Raw genomic sequence first — 20,962 nt, forward strand, 5'->3', positions numbered from 1 at the left:
CTGCAGCCGATGTGCACTGGTAGATGGTACACACTGCAGCCAATGCACACATGTTACTTCCTCAAAGAACTCCAATAAGTTGGTTAAACATGATTTCCCTTTCACAAAACCATGTTGACTCTGCCTGATTACCTTGTACTTATCCAAGTGCCTGTCTATAACTTCTTTAATAATAGCTTCTAACATTTTCCCTTTGGCAGATGTTAAGCTAACTGACCTGTAGTTTCCTGCTTTCTGTCTCCTTTCTTTTTGAAGTTATGTTTGCTATCTTCCAATCTAATTCCAATCTTCCCTGAATCTGGGAGTTTTGGAAAAAGCCACTTCTTTTAAGACCCTAGGTTGAAGTCCATCAGGACCCGGGCACTTGTCAGCCTACAGCTCCAACAATTTACTCAGTGCAACTTCTCTGGTGACTCTAATTTTCCTGAGTTCCTCCCTCCTTTCCATTTCCTGATATATAGCTGCTTCTGGGATGTTACTTGTACCCTCTATAGTGAAGACTGATGCAAAATACCTGTTCAATTCATCTGCCATTTCCATTATCAATTCTCCAGATCATTTTCTATAGGACCAATGCTCAACTTTGCTAACTTGTTTCTTTTTTAAATATTTATAGAAACTCATTATCTGTTTTTATATTTCTGGCTAGCTTTCTATCGTACTTTAATTTTTCTCTCCTTATTAACCTTTTAGTCATCCTTTGATGTTCCTTGTATTCTGTTCAATCTTCTGAACTTCCACCTGTCTTTGCACAATTAAAATTTGTTACTATCTTTAACCTTTCTAGTTAACCACGGATGGTGTGTACATCTCTTGGCCTTTTTCTTACTCATTGGAATTTATCTATTTTTTGTATTCTGAAATATTCCCTTAAATGTTTGCAACTGCATCTCTGTTGACCTGTCCCTCAACCTAATTTGCCAATTCACTTCAGCCAGCTCTGCTTTCATGCCCTCATAATTGCCCTTATTTAAGTTTAAAAACATAGTCTCAGACCCAGTCGTCTCTCCCTCAAAGTGAATGTAAAATTCAATCATTTTTAAAATTCATTCATGACATAGGGGCATCTCTGGCAAAGCTAGCATTTATTGTTTATCCCTAATTGACTTTGAGAAGCTGCTGGTGAGCCACCTTCTTTGAACCACTACTCTTCTTGTGGTGTAGGTATTTCCACAGTGTTGTTAGGTAGGGAGGTCCAGGATTTCAACCCAGCAACGATGAAGGAATGGCAATATTTTCCAAGTCAGGACTGTATGTTCATACACACCTTGCCCTTCTAGGCAGTAGGTGTGATGCGTTTGAAAGGTGCTGTTGAAGAAGTCTAGGCAAGTTATTGCAGTGCATCTTGTGGATGGTACACACTGCAGCCAATGCGCACTGGTAGATGGTACACACTGCAGCCAATGCAAACTGATAGATGGTACACACTGCAGCCAATGTGCACTGGTGTGAAGGGAGTGAATGTTTAAGGTGGTGGATGGGGTGCCAATCAAGCAGGCTGCTTTGTCTTGGATGATGTCAAGCTTCTTGACTGTTGTTGGAGTTGCAGTCATCCAGGCAAGCGGACAGTATTCCATCACACCCCTGATTTGTGCCTTGTGGATGTTGGAAAGGTGAACGGAAATTGGGGGTGCACAAGAGGCCAGAATTGTAGAAGTGCAGATATCATGGACAGCTGTATGGCTGGGGAAGGTTAAAACAAAAGGGAGGAACAAGGCCATGGAAGGATTTGAAAACAAGGATGAGAATTTTAAAATTCAAGCATTCCTTAACTGGGAGTGTTGATCAATGAGCATGAGGATGATGGGTGAATGGGATTTGGTGCAAGTTCAGACATGAGCAACAAAGTTTTGGATGACCTTAAGTGTATGGAGGGTGGACGATGGGAGGCCAGCTGGAAGTGCATTTGAATAGCCAAGTCTAGAGATTACAAAGGGTGAGGATGAGGGTTTCAGCAGTTGTCTCTATAGCCAAAGCTTTGAAAGGAACTACCATTCATCGCTGCTGAAGAATAAATCAATATACAGTGATATTTATATTCAGTATCAATTTTAGCAGCTGGAATATTAGAAACCTCTTAAACAGAAGGCATTGTTTAATGTTTTTATTATTTAATAGTACTGAAAGAGCCATAGTGAAAAACAAGGAGAAAACTTAGACAATGAATTAACACATTAAAACTTGGGAGAAATATTTTAAATTATGGACCACAATTTTGAGGATTGCTCACATTATCCAGGAGTGTAGGTGTCATCATATTGGCCAGCACATTTTTCAGACTGGCTGATAATTGGCCTTTGGGTGTGTGCCCACTGAAATTATCATCAGTGAATAAAAAAAAACAGTAGTTAATTAGCAGCTTTCACCCTTTGCTATGTGCCTGAGACCAGAGACAAGAACTTATTTTTCAAAAGGTGTAGGTGGTGCAAAAGGTATTTACAGTTTTATAAATTAATAAAATAACTATGGAAAAAATTCCACACAAAGAATTTTGCATTATACATTAATAATAAATTTTAAAACTGAGTAAGCCTCTAGGAGTTTGGCTTCAGCAATCAGGTACAAGTTAAATATGATTCCTGAAGCTTGTATGAGTGGATGCTACAAATTCACAATTCCAGCTTCAAACTTTGTGCACCAGAGCACATATCAGGAATCTAAGCTTAGAGGTCAATCAGCCTCATTGGATTTTCAAATCATTAAAATAAATCGTTGGAAAATCCAAGGCGGTTTGTTGATATCTGTGCCTGAATTCCCAATACATGCTCCTGATACTTGAGTTTTTACAATGAAAGCGCAACATTGTAACATCTACCCTATAATACTGAATGACCTGCTCAAAACTTCTGTAAATCGTCTGCACAATTTATGATCCTGACTTCACCTGGCATGCACCATTTCCAGTGAAGGTCATTGCCTTAACTAGGCAATGAGACTAATTAATCTTCATATTATTGATTGTGTTTGAAGTACATGTACACATTTTGGTGTTTATACAATAGATTAAAAAATACTATCCTCAAGTGTGTAGCATTCTTAGTAGAGCTTAAAAGATACTGTGCACTGGCACTATGATGGAACAACTTTTTAGAACCAGAAACAATGGCCCAGATTTTGTGGTCAGCGGTGAAGTGATATTGCACACCACTGACCTTGAATAAAGCTTCCCACAAAGATTTGGTAAACTCTTTTGCTGATGTTAATTTCATTCTGGTGCCAGCTATAGGGGATCTAGCAGTAATGTCTTCAAACAGGCTAAATAGCCAATCACACTGAAGAATTTTCACTGATGGAAAACCAGGGAATAACAGTAGATTTTATCATTCACTTTTTATAATTTTACAAAGAACAAAATAAAGATAAGGCATACACATGGGACAAAGATAGAAACTAAATATCATAAACAAACTTAAAAAAAATCTTAAAAATCTATGTTCTTTTTTATTACGGAATGGATAAGTTTAATATTCCTCAAATATAAAATTAGTTTTCAGGGCTGGAGAGGCTATTCAGCTATAATTATGATTCAAGATGCTGTTAAAAACCCAGTTACATCTCATTCAAAAAGGTGTAACTTTATCAAGGGTTTTTACAGCAAGAATAATATTGTAAAAAGCAGAGCTTCGTGTCAATTCAGTGAATTCCATCTGCGAGGATGTCAACAGTACACCCTATAGAGAAGCAGGGAATCAGTGACAGCAACATATAGATTTCCATATTTAACTGCACATGTGCAGACAACAGAGGTTGCTGTCAGTTGCACAAAAGAATAATGTCAAACATTGACAGTTTTGCAGCCATTATAAGAATTAAATCCAAATCATTACTACTTGCTTGTAACATGATACCAGAAAATGGCAGGACTATCTGTCCTAGCTCACAGCAACTATTGGCTCAACCGATGAAATATCTGTCTTTCCCGATTGGATGTTGCTATTGGAGCGCAGACTTTGAGGAACTTGCCCCCTCTTGAAGTTATTCTGTTCAGGCCAAGCTAGCCTGTAAGAAGGGGCCGTGGAAGGAAGGATGTGCTCCTGCACTCCATGTTCCCTTCTGAATATATTCAAGAGTGATTTAAGTTCTGAGCGAAAACTCTCATTCAACCAGCAATAGATAAAGGGGTTATAGCAGGTACTGCTCATGGCAAGCCAGTGGAAAGCAAAATAGAGAGCATTGTTGGTGTGAATTATGTGACTCGAAATAAGGACAACATAACAGTTCAGAGGAAACCAACAGACAGCAAATACTACTACAACTAGCATCAGCATTTTAATTGTCTTTTTCTTTTTCCGTCGGTGTGCAAAATACTGTTCTGTTGTCACATCCCCAATCGCGTTGCGAAGCCATAACTTCTTAGCAACTGTGGTGTATGTGACAGTGATGATTAAAAGGGGAAGTACATACAACATGATAAATGTGGCCAAGTCCAGATACTTCCAGAAGAGGTCTGCTGGCTCTGGGAAGTTTGGTACACACAAACTCCGAATCTTTTCTTTGCTGCAATGTAAAATAAAAGATATGATGTCATCAATGGGATCAATGGTTTGTAATAACTGAATAAGTAAATAGCACATGAGTTACAGAACCTTTAGTGGTGTTTTGAATATTCTGTTGCATGGTTCCTTCCATGTTCCATGATAACCAGGAATGAATGATTTAGTTATTAGCACTTAATTTGATTTTGTGGACAAACTCATTAGTAGAACTTATGATGATGGTAATAATTTTTACATTTAGTTCTAACAGTCTCTGGTGAACAAAGATAATTCAGTTGAATGAATTCATTCATTTGACAGTGAGTATACATTCAAAAGAGAGCTAGTAACCATATTATATAAACTACTAAGGTTACATAGAGATAAAAACAAAAAATTGCGGATGCTGGAAATCCAAAACAAAAACAGAATTACGTGGAAAAACTCAGCAGGTCTGACAGCATCGGCGGAGAAGAACGAAGTTGATGTTTCGAGTACTCTTGACCCTTCAATAAACTGAGTAAAATTAGGAGCTGCTTTAAGGAGGGGGGTGGGGGTGGGGGGGGGGTGGGGGGGCAGTAGTGGGGGGGTTTGGTGGGGGGGGTTGGTTGTAGGGACAAGCAAGCAGTGATAGGAGCAGATAATCAAAAGATGTCACAGACAAAAGAACAAAGAGGTGTTGCAGGTGGTGATATTATCTAAAAGAATGCGCTAATTAAGAATGGATGGCAGGACACACAAGGTTCACATCTAGTGGGGGTGGGGTAAAATAAGACTAACAGGGCATAAAAGGTATAGATTTAAGAATAATGGAAATAGGTGGGAAAAGAAAAATCTATATAAATTATCGGAAAAAACAAAAGGGAGGGGGAAGAAACGGAAAGGGGGTGGGGATGGAGGAGGGAGTTCAAGATCTAAAGTTGTTGAATTCAATATTCAGTCTGGAAGGCTGTAAAGTGCCTAGTCGGAAGATGAGGTGCCGTTCCTACAGTTTGCGTTGAGCTTCACAGGAACAATGCAGGAAGCCAAGGACAGACATGTGGGCAAGAGAGCAGAGCGGACTGTTAAAATGGCAAGTTACAGGGAGGTTTGGGTCTTTCTTGTGGACAGACGGCAGGTGTTCTACAAAGAGGTCACCCAGTTTGCGTTTGGTCTCTTCAATGTAGAGGAGACCCGCATTGGGAGCAACGAATGCAGTAGACTAAGTTGGGGGAAATGCAAGTGAAATGCTGCTTCACTTGAAAGGAGTGTTTGGGCCCTTGGATGATGAGGATAGAGGAAGTGAAGGGGCAGGTATTGCATCTTTTGCGTATGCATGGGGAGGTGCCGTGGGTGGGGGTTAATGAGTAGGGGGTGATGGAGGAGTGGACCAGGGTATCCCGGAGGGAACAATCCCTACGGAATGCCGCCGGCGGGGGGGGGGTGAAGGGAAGATGTGTTTGGTGGTGGCATCATGCTGGAGTTGGCGGAAATGGCGGAGGATCATCCTTTGAATGCGGAGGCTAGTGGGGTGATGAGTGAGGACAAGGGGGACCCTATCATGTTTCTGGGAGGGAGGAGAAGGCGTGAGGGCGGATGTGCAGGAGACGGGCCGGACACGGTTGAGGGCCGTTAACGAGGTCAACGCAAACTGGAGGAACAATGCCTCATCTTCCGACTAGGCACTTTACAGCCTTCCGGACTGAATATTGAATTCAACAGCTTTAGATCTTGAACTCCCTCCTCCATCCCCACCCTCTTTCCGTTTCTTCCCCCTCCCTTTTGTTTTTTCCAATAATTTATATAGATTTTTCTTTTCCCACCTATTTCCATTATTTTTAAATCTATACCTTTATGCCCTGTTAGTCTTATTTCACCCCATCCCCACTAGAGCTGTACCTTGTGTGTCCTACCATCCATTCTTAATTAGCACATTCTTTTAGATAATTTCACCACCTTCAACACCTCTTTGTTCTTTTGTCTGTGACATCTTTTGATTATCTGCTCCTATCACTGCTTGCTTGTTCCTACAACTAACCACCCCCCCCACTTCTCTCCCCCCACACCACCACCCCCACCCCCAACCTTAAACCAGCTTATATTTCACCCCTCTCCTATTTTTACTCAGTTCTGTTCAAGGGTCATGAGGACTCAAAACGTCAACTTTGTTCTTCTCCGCCAATGCTGCCAGACCTGCTGAGTTTTTCCACGTAATTCTGTTTTTACTAAGGTTACATGTTGGGTTTGTTTAGTTTTAACATTAAAAAGAACAGTTGTCATAGGATATTGTGCATAAATTATGGTACCTTCTTGAAGACTTTAAAGTTTCATTCATTGAATGAAATAAAATGGAGAGAACTAGCATTTCATGTAACATCAAGCAATTCTTCAGACCTTTACAGCCAATGAAATACTTTTAAAGTGCAGTCATTCTTGACATGTGGGGAAACACAGTAGTCAATTTGTGGCCAGCAAGATTTCACCAATAGCAGCACATGACCAGATAATCCATTTTAAATTATGCTGGCTGAGGTTTAAGTATTGCTAGGACATTGAGTGAACACTTCTTCAAATAGTACTGTGGGATATTTTACAATGACCTGAGAAAGGGCCTTGGTTTAATGTCTTATTTAAAATGGAGATCACTGAAAGTGCCAACTTGAATACACTTAAATATTTGATTTATAGGAACCTTCCTTCTCCAGTCTTGGCAGTGGCAGGATACCACAATAATGGCATTGCTGACTAATCATGGCAATTGATCTCCGATACCAAAGACAGGGGTGGGAGCCTTTGCCACTCGGGCGGGGGGGGGGGGGGGTGCTGGAGCCAGTGATTCAATTGCAGCCAGCTTATTAATTGCCAGAGACAGAGGAGCTGTCCACTCAGGCATTGCAGGCGGCATGAGATCCTGCTACGAGAAGTGCTGATATCATATTTAAAGGGTTTCTAATAGTCTGTCAATTCGACCTACCCACAAAGACAGCACATAGTGAAGCCCCAGGAAAGACAGCAACAGGAGGAATAGTTGAAGGAAAATCCAGGGTGAACCCACGGTTCAATTATGCCCCCCTGCAGGTTCTCCTTCAAGCTGATCAAGCAAGGACAGATGTCCTCTTCCTGTGGAATGGGAGAAGGATCCCAGCCACTAGACAAAGCCAGTATGGATGGAGATCACAGAGGAGGTTAACAGCCATGGGATCATCCCTAGAACCCAGCTGCAGTGCCACAAGTGAGTAAGTGACCTTATGCAATCCGCCAGAATGAGTGCAGCACATATTGCTTACCTTACAGCCTTACACGTGAATTTTTAAAAATTCTTTCATTGGATGTGGGTGTTATTGCCCACCCTGAATTATCCTTGAACTGAGTGGCTTGCTTGGCCATTTCAGACTGGTCCAGGTAAGGATGGCAGATTTCCTTCCCTAAAGGTGCATTAGTAAACCAGGTGAGTTTTTACAACAAATGATGATAGTTTTATCGTCACCATTATGGAGACTGGCTTTACTTTCCTGATGTATTAATTGAATTTCAATTCCACCAGCTACCATGGTGGGGCTTTGAACCTGTGTCCCTGGAGCATTACCCTGGGCCTCAGGATTACCAGTGATATTAGCACCTACACTACCTTATCCCTCACTCAGTTATATGTAAATATGAGATTGGTAGAAAGGGAATGCACTTGTGTATGAGGGCCTCAATATGCCGGGGCCCTTCAGGCTTCAGGCAGCAAGAAGACAACCACCGATCTAGTTGAAAAACACAGTAGCCTCCATGTCAGCTGACAACACAGGGGGAGCACCACACAGAAGATGACCATGTAGCTGCACTGGGGATTGGTGGGTTTATTTTTTGTTAATGCATGCTGACTTGCAATCTTTTCTTTCCCAATAAATGTGCAATGTTGCAAGGCAAGAGAAAGTCTTTCATTTGGCGTGAGCTGCTGGGCCTTTGAAAGTACCCTGGCTCCCTCCAGGAATGGATGTGAAGGACCAATCTACATGAAGTCAATGTATTCCCCATGCTGCTGTCAAAAATGTGAAGCGCTGTCAAGAAAACAGCAAAATGGCTCCAGAAGGCTGTAGATTTATTGGATGCACGGAACTGTCAGCAAGGATCATGTAAAATGTGTCTATATTAGTGAGTCGCAATCCTCCCTTGTGCATACCTCACTGTGCCTTGCTTGCAGTCTTTGGGGTTCTTCATCATTCAGCACCTGGTCAGCATCTTCCTCCATATCCTCATCCTTGCAGGAGGCATCGCACTCCATGATATCCTTATTATTCAAGGCCTTTACCCTCTGTAGTGCCAGGCTTTGCAGAGCAGAGCACAGCATGGTGACACTTGAGACCTCTTTTTTTATTCACTTACAGGATGTATGTTTCACTGGCTAGGCCAGCATTTATTGCCCATCCTAATTGTTGTTGAGGAGTTGGTGAGCTGCCTTTTTGAACCGCTGCAGTCCCTGTGGCATAGGTAAACACAGAGTGCTGTTAGAGAGAGAGAGTTCCAGGATTTTAACCCAGCAATAGTGAAGGAACGGCAATATAGTTCCAAGTCAGGATGGTGAGTGGCTTGGAAAGGAACTTCCAGGTGGTGCTGTTCCCATGTATCTGCTGCCCTTGGCCTTCTAGATGGTAGTGGTCATGGGTTTAGAAGGTGCTGCCTAAGGAAGCTTGGTGAATTCCTGCGGTGCATCTTGTAGATGGTACATGCTGCTGCCAGTGTTCGTCAGTGGTGGAGGGAGTGAATGTTTGTGGATGAGGTGCCAATCAAGCGAGTTGCTTTGAGTGTTGTGGGAGCTGCACTCATCCAGGCAAGTGGGGAGTATTCCATCATGCTCCTGACTTGTGCCTTATAGATGGTGGACAGGCTTTGAGACGCCAGGAGGTGAATTACTCACTGCAGGATTCCTAGCCTCTGACCTGCTCTTGTAGCCACAGTACTTATATGGCTTGTCCAGTTCAGCTTCTGGTCAATGGTAACCCCCAGGATGTTGATAGTGGCAGATTCAGTGATGGTAATACCATTGAATGTCAAGGGAAGATGGTTAGGTTCTCTCTTGTTCGAGATAGTCATTGCCTGGCACTCATATGGCGCGAATGTTACTTGCCACTTGTCAGCCCAAGATTGGATATTGTTCAGATCTTGCTACATGTGGACATGGACTGCTTCAATATCTGAGGTGTGGCGAATGGTTCTGAACATTTCCTCTTGCTGGGGAATACTGAAGGACTCCACCAGATCAATCCAGGCATCTGAACCACATCTTCAGAAGGCCTGTGACCTGCTTGATGGTCATTCAAGTTGTCCCAAGGCAGGTGTTGTACCTCTTTTCTGCAACAGTGCTTGGGATTCTACAGGCATCAGTAGCCAATGTCTTCAGTGGGTAGCCCTTATCACTCAGTATCCATCTGATCCATCTGGTGTCCTGAAAAGACCTGGCACCTGGGACTACCTCAGTATGTCATTGCTTCCTGGGAACCATGCACACACCTGAACGAAGTGTTTGCAGTGGTTGCAAACCAGTTGTACACTGAGTGAGTAGATGAAGGTTGTTGTCTGGTCTGAAGGGAGCCTTGATGGCCATATGAGTACAGTCGATGACACCCTGCAATAGGGGGAATCCAGCAATGACTCTGACCCAATGGGTCTCTCAGTTTGAATTTCCGGGTTAGTATGAAAGCCTATGTTCTGGTTGTCCCTCTTGAAGATGACACTGATGACCATCTTGATGCAGCAATAAGCCACGAACTGAGAAATCACAGACATATTTCCGGAAGATCCCAGAACAATCCTGAGCTGTAGAAGTTCAACACCATGGGGACCTTTAGCATCTCAGATATTGCATGACTACCATTTCCTTTCAGGCTCAGCTCTTCCTCCATCATGGCACATGGATCTGCAATTGCCTCCCTGAAGAGACACAGTCCTCGATGACATGGCCACTCTGAGCCTCTGATGGTCGACCTCTCTGGTGGGTAACCTCTTCCACATACGAGTGGCTGGTTGCATGCCCCTATGTACCCTTCTCCTCCTTGTCTCCTCAGAGGCTCATGCTTGACCCTCAGGTTGTGGCTGCCCAACTGCCTGTGGATGCAGTTCCCTCCCTCTCTGTTGCTCTTCCTCACCAGAGGTCGCAAGGCTTGAGTGAATGAGACCCATGTCAAATAGTTGCACTTTGTTTCCAAAGATCTCATAGATCTCCTGCTTATTCACAGCCTCTTTATACCTGGCGAGAATCTGAAGCCCTGTTGTTCCCATACACACATCGTAGAATTTGAAATTCCTGTAAACTAGCAATTAGTTGCCTTTTAAACAGTCTTAATTACCCTTCCACAACATCTCAGCACAAGGACCCCCTGCCATGCTGGCCACCCTTTGGAATATCCAGTTGTGACATAAAGATGTCAGGCTTCCCTCACAGCACCTTTTGTTGTGAGGTTACAAATTCTCCCACCTTCCAGCACATCTCTGAAGGGCTGGTAAAATTCAGCCCAGTAAGTCCAAAGTCAACTGTTCCTCCAGAGCATGCTACACTTGCCACATCTCATATATCCTATTAGCAGTGTGAGAGCTACCACTGAGAAAAGCAATCTATTCAAATTCCACATTTATAGAAGACAAACAAGAAGCTCAATCAAGATAATCAATCTCTGAATATTTACCTGTATTCAAATTTGAAGAGCTTCTGATAGATAGCATGTGGGAGAGAGAAGCAACTGGCCATAATCCAGATGATGATGATGTAAAGTACACCCTTTGCCGGTGGCACACGTGGCTTCAAAGGATGCATGATAACCTACACAAGGTAGAATCATTCATTTCTAATATAGATAAAAGATTTATGCAATATTACGTTACATGGTTACCTCCCCAAAACTCCCCCTTTAGTTTTTCCGACCCACTTCTAATCTCACCTTCACAGCAAATGATAGAGCATTTAACACTTTTGCCTAAAATTCCTCCCTCCAGTGTTCTGCTGGAGATTCTGGCACCGTTTAAACGAATAACTTTTTATTCATTCATGGGATGTGGGCGTCGCTGGCTAGGCCAGCATTTATTGCCCATCCCTAATTGCTCTTGTTCAGGGGGCATTTAAGGGTCAACCACAAACAGTGCAGGTGGGATTTTCAGCTGAATACTGAAAGCATCCGTGCATTAGTAACACGCGGCATATTTCAGGGCCTTTCATTTCCTTTTCAAAGTGAAATCATTTACAGGTCACCTGACTCCGAGAGAGAAAAAAAACACCCTGGTCAGGTCATCACCTGGTCTGAGTATTTAAAAAAAACATATACCCCGAGTCGATTGAAATGTCGTGTGTGTGTGTTACTGTAACTACGCGTGCGCAGAGCTCTGCAGAGGTCTGGTTGAAGCAGTGTTGTCTCTGAAATGACAGCAGCTCCGAAATCATTCGTTGCTGTATCGCTATGTTCACAGTCTCAAAACCAAACATTCAAAGAACCCGCGGCAGAAAATCGCCTCTTACTGCTGAACTACTGTTAAATGACTTTTTGCGATGTTGCATGTCTTTATTTTACATTTAATACGTTAAACTCCAAAATAGTACAATTACAACAAGGGAAAAGAAGAAAAAGTACGCCCAAAAAAGGGGGGAGAGCGAGCCGAGAAATTGCATTCAGGGACAGTTGAATTAATGAACAATTTAATGTGATGAAGCTTAAAGGGTAAATAACACTGCTATCAATAACTGCTGCTTCGTGTTGTAAAACATTTTACAGTTAATAACTACAACTGATTCAAGCGAATCCAGAAATATTCCGAGCATCTGCTTCCATTTAAAAATAGAGAAACTATTTTAGGTCTATTTTAAAATATTTGAGTATTTTAGAAACAATGCAAGATATCCAGCACCGGGTAGATGAACAGCGCCGGAAACGGATCCGTGGGCACTGGGCGTTGCCTGAGGTCTCAGTTCTGAAAGTATGAAATGCTGCAAATACTGATTGCTTTCCTTTGCCTTTAGCTTGGTAACCAAACGCGAACTGTTCAATGAATGGTTCACACCGCATGTTTTAGCTCGGAAAAGGTTAAAGGGGGGATTGGGTTGCAGCGAGAATAAGTGATTGTTCTACAGCGACGGAGGTTTGACTCACGATGAACCTCTCACAGCATTCTTGTGAGGGAAGAAGCACTATGGAGTTCAGATCCTATGCCAAAGAGATTCTATACAATTATGTGGTATGTTTAGGAGACTCCTTGGAATGTTAGAATTAAAAAAATCTATGGTTATAGTTGTTCCGTAGCTACCCACCTCAGATCATAATGTGAAACTGCACGGGAGTTATACTACAAGTGATGTCAATCACAAAGCGATGCGGAGCGCCATCCCCCAAAGGGATTGGACACCTTTTTGCTTTGTTTGGACCCGACTCCGGGACTATACAAATACTTTTGCATTGCTTTCAATTGAACATCACTTTGCAATGACAGAAAAGTTGTTCTGTTATACCACCACCTACAGTTCTTGGGAATTGACTGGAAATAGGGATTTTAGAGGTCTGTCCACTTGTGGGTTACGTTATGCAACAGTCAATGCAAAACCAGCTTTTGTATCTTCATTATGATTACAAAATACGCTAATTAATAACTTGAGTCAACTACTTCCAGTATGTGTACTGATTCATCCTGCTAATTATCCACCAAACGGTGTTCTGGCGACTTGATCAAGCTTTGTTTCACATTAGCGACCTGAACAAACTCTTACTTAAATACTTATGTTGGGGGGCGGGGTGGTACTAAATTAAAGAATATTATTAAAGGACAAAATTAACTCTATGCCGTAAGCTAACATGTGAAAACTCACCTACTTTAACATTTGGTCATTTTTCGTGTTTGTTAAGAAAAGCAGGCTTTAGGATTGGCCAAATAACCGTGGAAACTTCCGAATACAATACATTCTTTTTCAAAGACCAACAATCTGTTAAAGCCTTTATTGGTGGCTGGAAACCACAAAAGGTTTCCAAAGGAAGTAGAGTTCACTGTAATTTGTCTTCATACAAATTTGATTAGTTACCTGATGCCTGTCTAGGGCGATGGCTGTTAAGGTGAGGGTGGAGACGTGCAAAGAGCAGTACTGAGCAAAGCGGCTGACGTGACACATGACCTGCCCGAAAACCCAAGTGCTGTTTACGAACCGAACCTGTCAATCAAAAATACCAGAAGATTATTCATGCAATGCTACAAACAAATACAATCCCGTTTATGTCTGTTGCCTGCAACTGTGGTGTCCTGGGAGTCATGACATATATAACCAGGGAACAAGATGTACACCTTTAAGTGCAGAAATTCCACCTTTTTGTATAAATTACCGATAGGAAAAATACAATTTACTAAGGAATGATTTTAATAATCGCCCTCTAATTGTTTAATTATACTATTCATTTTGTCGACAGTTATAGCAATGACATTTGCACGAAAATTAAAAATACGCTGCCATACTCTGCAAAACAGAATTACCCAAATGTAGAAGTTAATTCAGAACAAGGTTGTACTTCAAGCTGAGTGCCATTTGCTGTTTGTCGCTATTGTATTCACATATGCTGTTCGTTTACACGTCAATTTACCATAAATTCAGTCAAAGACGTTTAAAATGGAAAACGAACCCTGTCAGCGTGTGCTTGTTACATACAAATGTTTAAATAACTTGTCCAAGAAGCATGAATAACGCTTTATTCAGGTAATCCAGAGGTTCTACAGCTTGAGTGTTGCACAAAACAGTAACCTCTAAAGGTTCCAGTTAAACGCTTCAAATTTTTAATTTTTTAAATTGAGATTCAAATGCAGTAAAGGTCCGGATTGGGGTGGAAAAAACACGTGCAATTAACAAGATGTAGTATCAGTTGAGCTGGCTATACCATCACAGCTACTGTAAGGAACATAAGTGGAGGTTTTAGAACAATGCCACCACTTAGTTGTTATCAAAAGTTGTTTGCATGTGGTTTGGACCCATACACTTTGTGCTCAAGTAAACCGGTGAACCATAGACAACGGTGCAGTCTGATTATTTTGTATAACTCAGTGTAAGAAAATCTATGGCATGTCATCATTTTGCATGTAAGTTGTCCTCAACTACTACACTGTTTCCATGGCAGACATAGCATGTCTGACCAAGTCTTTTAGTCATCTGTCCTAATATCTCTGGATGCAGCTAGGTATCACTTTTTAATCTGATAACGCTTCTGTGTAGTGCTATGGGATGGTTTACTATGTTAAAGGCGCTATATAAATGCACGTCGTTGTTTGCATTTCCGATTTGGTGCAACGTTCTCAGTACACATGAAAAATGCAAGGAAGTGTAAAAAGTACACCCCCCCCATAAATAATTAACGTCTTACCAGTGTAAACGGAGTATTAAGAAGGGTGATCATGATGTCCGCTACGGCGAGATTAACAATGAACAGGCTGGTGGCAGAATGCATCCGCTTGTTCTTTATTACGACCTGGCACACCAGGATATTCCCAAACAGAGAGATCACTATAATAACCGAATATGCCACAATAAGCAAAGCTTTGACGGTTGCATTTTGGGATTCCGCTTCGTATTTTGCCGAGTCCACAAAGCTCTCCCAATCGTCCAGAGTAAAGTTACCCCAAGGAAAGAAAGTCCTGTTCGACAGAACAGGTAACTGGGGGAGGCTAGCGTTAAGTAAGTTGTATGATCTTTGAAAAACCTTGGCTAAATAGGGAAGAGAGGGCCACATGTAACGGCTCATTATTCAAAAACTCCCTTGTATTTTCAACAGGTCGGATGTTGGCGGAATCCGGCTTTTTGATGCTTTCGGGAAAAGTTGCTACGATGCAGGCATCCGAACATTCGGTGCTAAACAAAGGAATCGCTTTGCTAACCTTTCAAAGCTCTCATTTTGCCTTGACAGTGCTGAAGGTTTACTCCATCTGTAGCGCGTCAATCTGGGTTTTGGTCGCTGTGTATCTTCGCAGTGCCGTGGTCGAAGATTTTGCTGCTATCGGGTGACTGTTGTGGGAGTTTGTTTTATATGAACTAAGCTGAAACCCACGCACATGGTGACACGCACTTGTAGCCAATTGATGCTTCGGGTTGTTGAATACGGTGACGTCTCCTCACCTTCAAAGAAGCTATGTGTTATTTCTTTAGGACCTGCATAACAACATTTTGTGCTTTATTTTTCTGTTCAGTTTTGTAGGCACATATCATTCGGTTTCATTCGTCTTTCCCGATTCGGTGATTTGCATATTTCATCCTTTCTTTAATTTTCACTTTCAGTCATGAACCGAAAAAATACAATTTTTGCCTAAATGGAACGAGCGCGGATTTTTAAATCTCTCACTAGAACCTATAACATATATCAGGGATTTTATTTTTGTCCATCCATAGTCATTCATCAATGATACTGGCCTCAGATTGAATTCTCCGTTTTTAGTCGCTATCGACTTGCTCTGGATTTGGAAAAAAAAAACTAATTATAAAACTCTGCAACGGTCTCGTCTTGGTTGCTGTCCACAAACCAGCGCTTCGTTTTGTTCATAAATGTATTTCGGTGGTTTTTGGGTGGAAGTGCACGCAAGCGGGAATCCAGTTCCTAATCAAGTCTTCTTCGTTCGTACATTTTAGGATGCAGCAGAGTCTTAGTAAAACTAATAGATGGGGCCAGACATCAGTAAACCTATGATACAAGCAAAAAACTGCGGATGCAGGAAATCAAAAATAAAAATACCTGGAAAAACTCAGCAGGTCTGACAGCATCTGCGGAGAGGAACACAGTTGACGTTTCGAGTCCGTGTGGCTCTTCAACAAAACTAAGTAAAAATAGAAAAGAGGTGAAATATAAGCTGGTTTAAGGGGGGTGGGGGACAGGTAGAGCTGGATAGAGAGGGCCAGTGATAGGTGGAGATTGCCAGAAGATGTCATAGACAAAAGGACAAAGAAGTGTTGAAGGTGGTGATATTATCTAAGAAATGTTCTAATTAAGGGTAGAAAGGACAAGCAAGGTACAGATGCACTAGTTGGGGTGGGGTGATGGAAGGGATCCAAATAGGCTAAAAGGCAGCGATAAAACAATGGATGGAAATACATTTAAAAATAATGGAAATAGGTGGGAAAAGAAAAATCTATATAAATTGTTGGGAAAAAAGGGGGGATCGGAAAGGGGGTGGGGATGGAGGAGAGAGTTCATGATCTAAAATTGTTGAACTCAATATTCAGTCCGGAAGGCTGTAACGTGCCTAGTCGGAAGATGAGGTGCTGTTCCTCCAGTTTGCGTTGAGCTTCACTGGAACATTGCAGCAAGCCAAGGACAGACATGTGGACATCAGAGCAGGGTGGAGTGTTGAAATGGCAAGCGACAGGGAGGTCTGGGTCATGCTTGCAGACAGACCGAAGGTGTTCCACAAAGGGTCACCCAGTCTGCGTTTGGTCTCTCCAATGTAGAGGAAACTGCATTGGGAGCAACGAATGCAGTAGACTAAATTGAGGGAAGTACGAGCAAAATGCTGCTTCACTTGAAAGGAGTGTTTGGGCCCGTGGACGGTGAGGAGAGGGGAAGTAAAGTGGCAAGTGTTGCACCTTCTGCGGTTGCATGGAAGGTGCCATGGGAGGGGGTTGAGGTGTAGGGGGTGATGGAGGAGTGGACCAGGATGTCACAAAGGGAATGATCCCTGCAGAATGCCGCCGGGGGGGGGGGGGGGGGGTGAAGGGAAGATGTGTTTGATGGTGGCATCATGCTGGAGTTGGCGGAAATGGCGGAGGATGATCCTTTGAATGCGAAGGCTGGTGGGGTGATAAGTGAGGACAAGGGGGCCCCCATCATGGTTCTGGGAGGGAGAGGAAGGTGTGAGGGTGGATGTGCGGGAGGAGGGCCCTGTGAACCACCGTGGGTGGAAAACCTCGGTTAAGGAAGAAGGAGGACATGTCAGAGGAACTGTTTTTGAAAGTGGCATCATCAGAACAGATGCGACGGAGGCAAAGGAACTGAGAGAATGGGATGGAGTCCTTACAGGAAGCGGGGTGTGAGGAGCTGTCATCAAGGATCGGTAAACCTATCATTTGCTTTGGCTCAAGTCTGGGTTTAATTGGGGGGGGTGGGGGGGGGGGCGGTGGGGGGGTGGTTTCTGCAGCTCAGTAGATGAAAGTACAAAGGTTTTGAGGATCAGCTGGTAAAATTCTGAATGCGGATATTGTAGCATATTATGTATGGCTGCCACACCTCCCTCAAGATTACTCTAAATGGTGTAATGGTTGCAGTCCTGTGCTCTTTTGGCTTGTGCCACTGCTGCAAACACTTTATGAGAATAACTGTGACCAAGTATGATCATTATGCACTCTCATCATCCATTACTATCAGCACTAAGTCCAACTTGTTTAGATCGAAGAGTTGCTGTCACCTTCTCAAGGGCATTTGGGATAAGCAATAAACATGCACCATGCCAGCAGTATCTACAATCATCCGGAAACTAAATCGACAACTACTTTGGAGCTAGTATGGTTGGTGTGCAGGTAAGGGTAGATCAAGATGAAAGTTTTGAGTCTAATTTAGAAATATTTTTCTCTGGACAGATGTGTAGTCACAGTCTAAAGTTTCAGTAACATTGTTTGTAATGGCTTTAAGAATAGAAGAAATCAACATGTTAATCGGACTCTTTTCAGAAAGGCAACTAAATTAGGCATTTCCCATTCATATAGGTTCTTAAAGTACCTTAGTGCAGAAAATGTTTTTTTCTTAATTCAGTATATATCAGACAAGAGTCAGAAGGTTTTACAGCTTTTCATCTGGAAATGAAATAAAGTTTTAGAACAAAACTACTGTTTTAAAATAATTGAAGGAAGATTCACTACAGGACCAAAATGTTTTCTCTGCACTTCTACATTTTACCTCAGACTGGTCATCAGTATAACTACTGATACTTTGAATGAATCAAATGTTGTATTATCTAGGCCCAGGCGATTGACTATGCAATTTAAAATGGTTACTTATTTCAAGACTTATCTGGAGTTGCCCAAGTGACAGTAAATGTTCATGTCAATTTCTGATTAATTACATCAAGCTCGAAAGCATGGGCGGTGGAGCGGGGGAGGGGTAGTTTTCCCAAATTTGCACTAAGTGCAGTAGCGGGCGGGCAAAATGGCTTTCCACCCACTGACGGTGATGGTGGGTTTTCATACAATGTCATCCTGAGCCCAGCCACATTACTTAAGCATTCCCAGGAAGCACACCATTTCCATGGCAGGTGGGCTCTTATTTGTCTGCCCACCATCACCCCGCCCTTGCATCGTGCTGGCCGCCATGTTTAAAAGGCAGCTGCCAGCATAGCATTCATCGCCATCAACTCACCACCACTGCCTGGGAGACATGGCCAGCAAAGGAAAAAGGACCACAGTCCCCGCTTCAACAACAGGTCCCGTGAGCAAACGCTGGATGCGGTGGATGTCCTGTATGCCCACTTTGATCATGGAATGGGCAGCAACATGACCAATCCAGTTTGACTGTGGCAGAGATGGTCAGCGCCAACATCTTTCAGAAGAGGACAGCCATCCAGTGCCGCAAAAGGATGAATGATCTCCTATGTTCTGCCAGGGTAAGTAACTCCACCAATTTGCGAGCTGCAGCATGAGCCTTATTATAGCGTCGCTCTGCTGCAGTCTGAGGGCGCCGCATGGGTGTCATCAGCCATGTCCTCTGCCAGTAGCCCTTGTCCCTGAGGAACCATCCCTGAAGCTTCTGTGCACCCTGGAAGACTCTGGGGATCTGTGACCGACTGAGGATGTAGGTGTCGTGCACACTCCCTGGACACCGTGCGCACGCCTGCAAGATGGATTTCTGGTGGTCGCACACCAGCTGCACATTCAGCGAATGGAACCCCCTGTGGTTGATGTCGTCCACGTGTGTAGCGATGGAGACTGAGCACCACATAAGTGCAGTCAGTTGCACCCTGCACCAGCGGGAATCCCAAGATCCAGGACAATCCAATCGCTCTTGCATCCTGGCTGTCCCGGTCCTGGGTGAAATGCACAAAGCTGTGTGCCCTCCTGAAGGTGGCATCCACGACCTCATGGATACATTTGTGGGTGGTGGATTGTGAAATCCCACAGAGGTCACCTTTGGAGCCCTGAAAGGAGCCACTGGCATAGAAACTGAGCGCCACGGTCACTTTCACAGTCACTGGCAGTGCATACCCTCCATGAACCCTTGGTGCCAAGTCCTGTAGTAAGTGGCAGATGTGAGTAACTAGGTCCCTAGACATGCACAGTCATTGGCAACACTGGTTCTCAGTCATCTGCAGGAATGACAGGCGGTATCTATAGACCCTGGGTATTGCTATGCACTGAACAGCCATGGCTCGCTGTCGCTCCTGGGCAGCGTGTGTGGGAGCCCCAGCATCCCCTTTCTGAGATTGCTGCTCCTGCCTTTGTGTGGCCAGGAGCTTCAGTCACTCTCTCCTCCATCTTCTTCACTCTCTGTAGGTCATCTGGCATACAGCTAGGTCACCAGGCTCCATGCTCCTGATGTGGTCCTCCTGCAGCATGAAAGAGAGAGAGAGAAACGTGGTTAGCATGGGTGTACTTAGCACCTTTACAGGCCCTATGTGATGGTCCCTTAATGCTTCCTGGAGAGCGCTGGCCACCCTTGGATGGCTACAGATAAGTGCAGTGCTCGGCTTCCCTGTCAGCCTGTAACATGAGGGAGACTGCTCCTACCTGGGATGCTGAGATTGCAAGGGGCTGTGAGTGGCTCCAGCAGTGACTGCTACATGCCTCGTTGGCGAGGAGATTGTACAATGTGTGCAGTCCAACAGCTCCGCGGTCCAGTAAAGTGGTCATGGATTCACAGTCTGTGCTGGTGGTGTGGGGGGGGGGGGGTGGGGGTAAGGTATGGGGCGCTTGGTGGCACTTTGGTGACTCTGTGTTGCTTGCATGGGCGGGCAGTCTAGGAGCCCAACCCCAATGATCACTGTGGTTGTGCCTGGTCTGTCTCAGTTGCAGAGGGGATGGTCAGTTTATACAGCTGTCCCTACTGCATGGCCACTTCCTTCACCTACCCTGCCCCCCACCTCGATTTCTTGTGCGTGGGATCCAATGTCAGGGCAGCAATTGTCCCCCCAACCACCGATAACAGTTGCCTCCGAGGTTGGGCAGCACTTCACCCTGGCGCCCCTGAAGTCTACAAAGCAACAGGTGACCCTGCAGAACAATGCTGTCCACTCACTCCAGTTCCCCCAAAGTGAAGGTTGCACATTGTGTTGTGTTGTGAAACACGTCAATATGCTTTCCCGCCGATGTGGACAGACGACCTGGCAGTGATACAACAGCCTGACGGGTTGGCCTTTTAATGATTTGCTGATGTATTACAATGAGCTCCCCAATGACCGTTGGCAGGAAATGCGGCCTGCCATCAGCAGACTGAGCGGACGATTGCGACCTGCCTTCCCGCCGTTGTGCCATATTGTCTGCCCACGCCAACTATCATGCCCGCTAGCAGCGGGAACGGAAAATTCCGCCCATGATGTTT

The 20,962-nt window shown here is 43.8% G+C and overlaps 1 protein-coding gene across 1 annotated transcript; it reads right to left on the reverse strand.

Moving 5' to 3' along the window:
• Positions 1–2,089: 2,089 nt before the first annotated feature.
• Positions 2,090–15,293, reverse strand: LOC121284187 (probable G-protein coupled receptor 83). Its single transcript, XM_041199433.1, has 4 exons — positions 14,816–15,293; positions 13,495–13,620; positions 11,123–11,256; positions 2,090–4,497 (listed from the first exon to the last, which is right to left on the reverse strand). The coding sequence occupies exons 1-4, from the start codon at positions 15,191–15,193 to the stop codon at positions 3,873–3,875; spliced, it is 1,263 nt and encodes a 420-aa protein (XP_041055367.1). The 5' UTR covers positions 15,194–15,293; the 3' UTR covers positions 2,090–3,872.
• Between the last annotated feature and the right edge of the window lie 5,669 nt (positions 15,294–20,962).

The sequence above is a fragment of the Carcharodon carcharias genome, chromosome 11, assembly GCF_017639515.1.
Source record: "Carcharodon carcharias isolate sCarCar2 chromosome 11, sCarCar2.pri, whole genome shotgun sequence".
Taxonomy (NCBI): Eukaryota; Metazoa; Chordata; class Chondrichthyes; order Lamniformes; family Lamnidae; genus Carcharodon; species Carcharodon carcharias.

Bases quoted from the DNA above. Each gene is read 5' to 3' on its own strand.
- LOC121284187 (XM_041199433.1), bottom strand. From the start codon at position 15,193: ATGAGCCGTTACATGTGGCCCTCTCTTCCCTATTTAGCCAAGGTTTTT. The intron at 13,621-14,815 runs GTAAGACGTTAA...TTTGATTGACAG, and splicing joins TTAATACTCCGTTTACACTG to GTTCGGTTCGTAAACAGCAC. The intron at 4,498-11,122 runs GTAAATATTCAG...TTTACATTGCAG, and splicing joins CTCTTCAAATTTGAATACAG to CAAAGAAAAGATTCGGAGTT.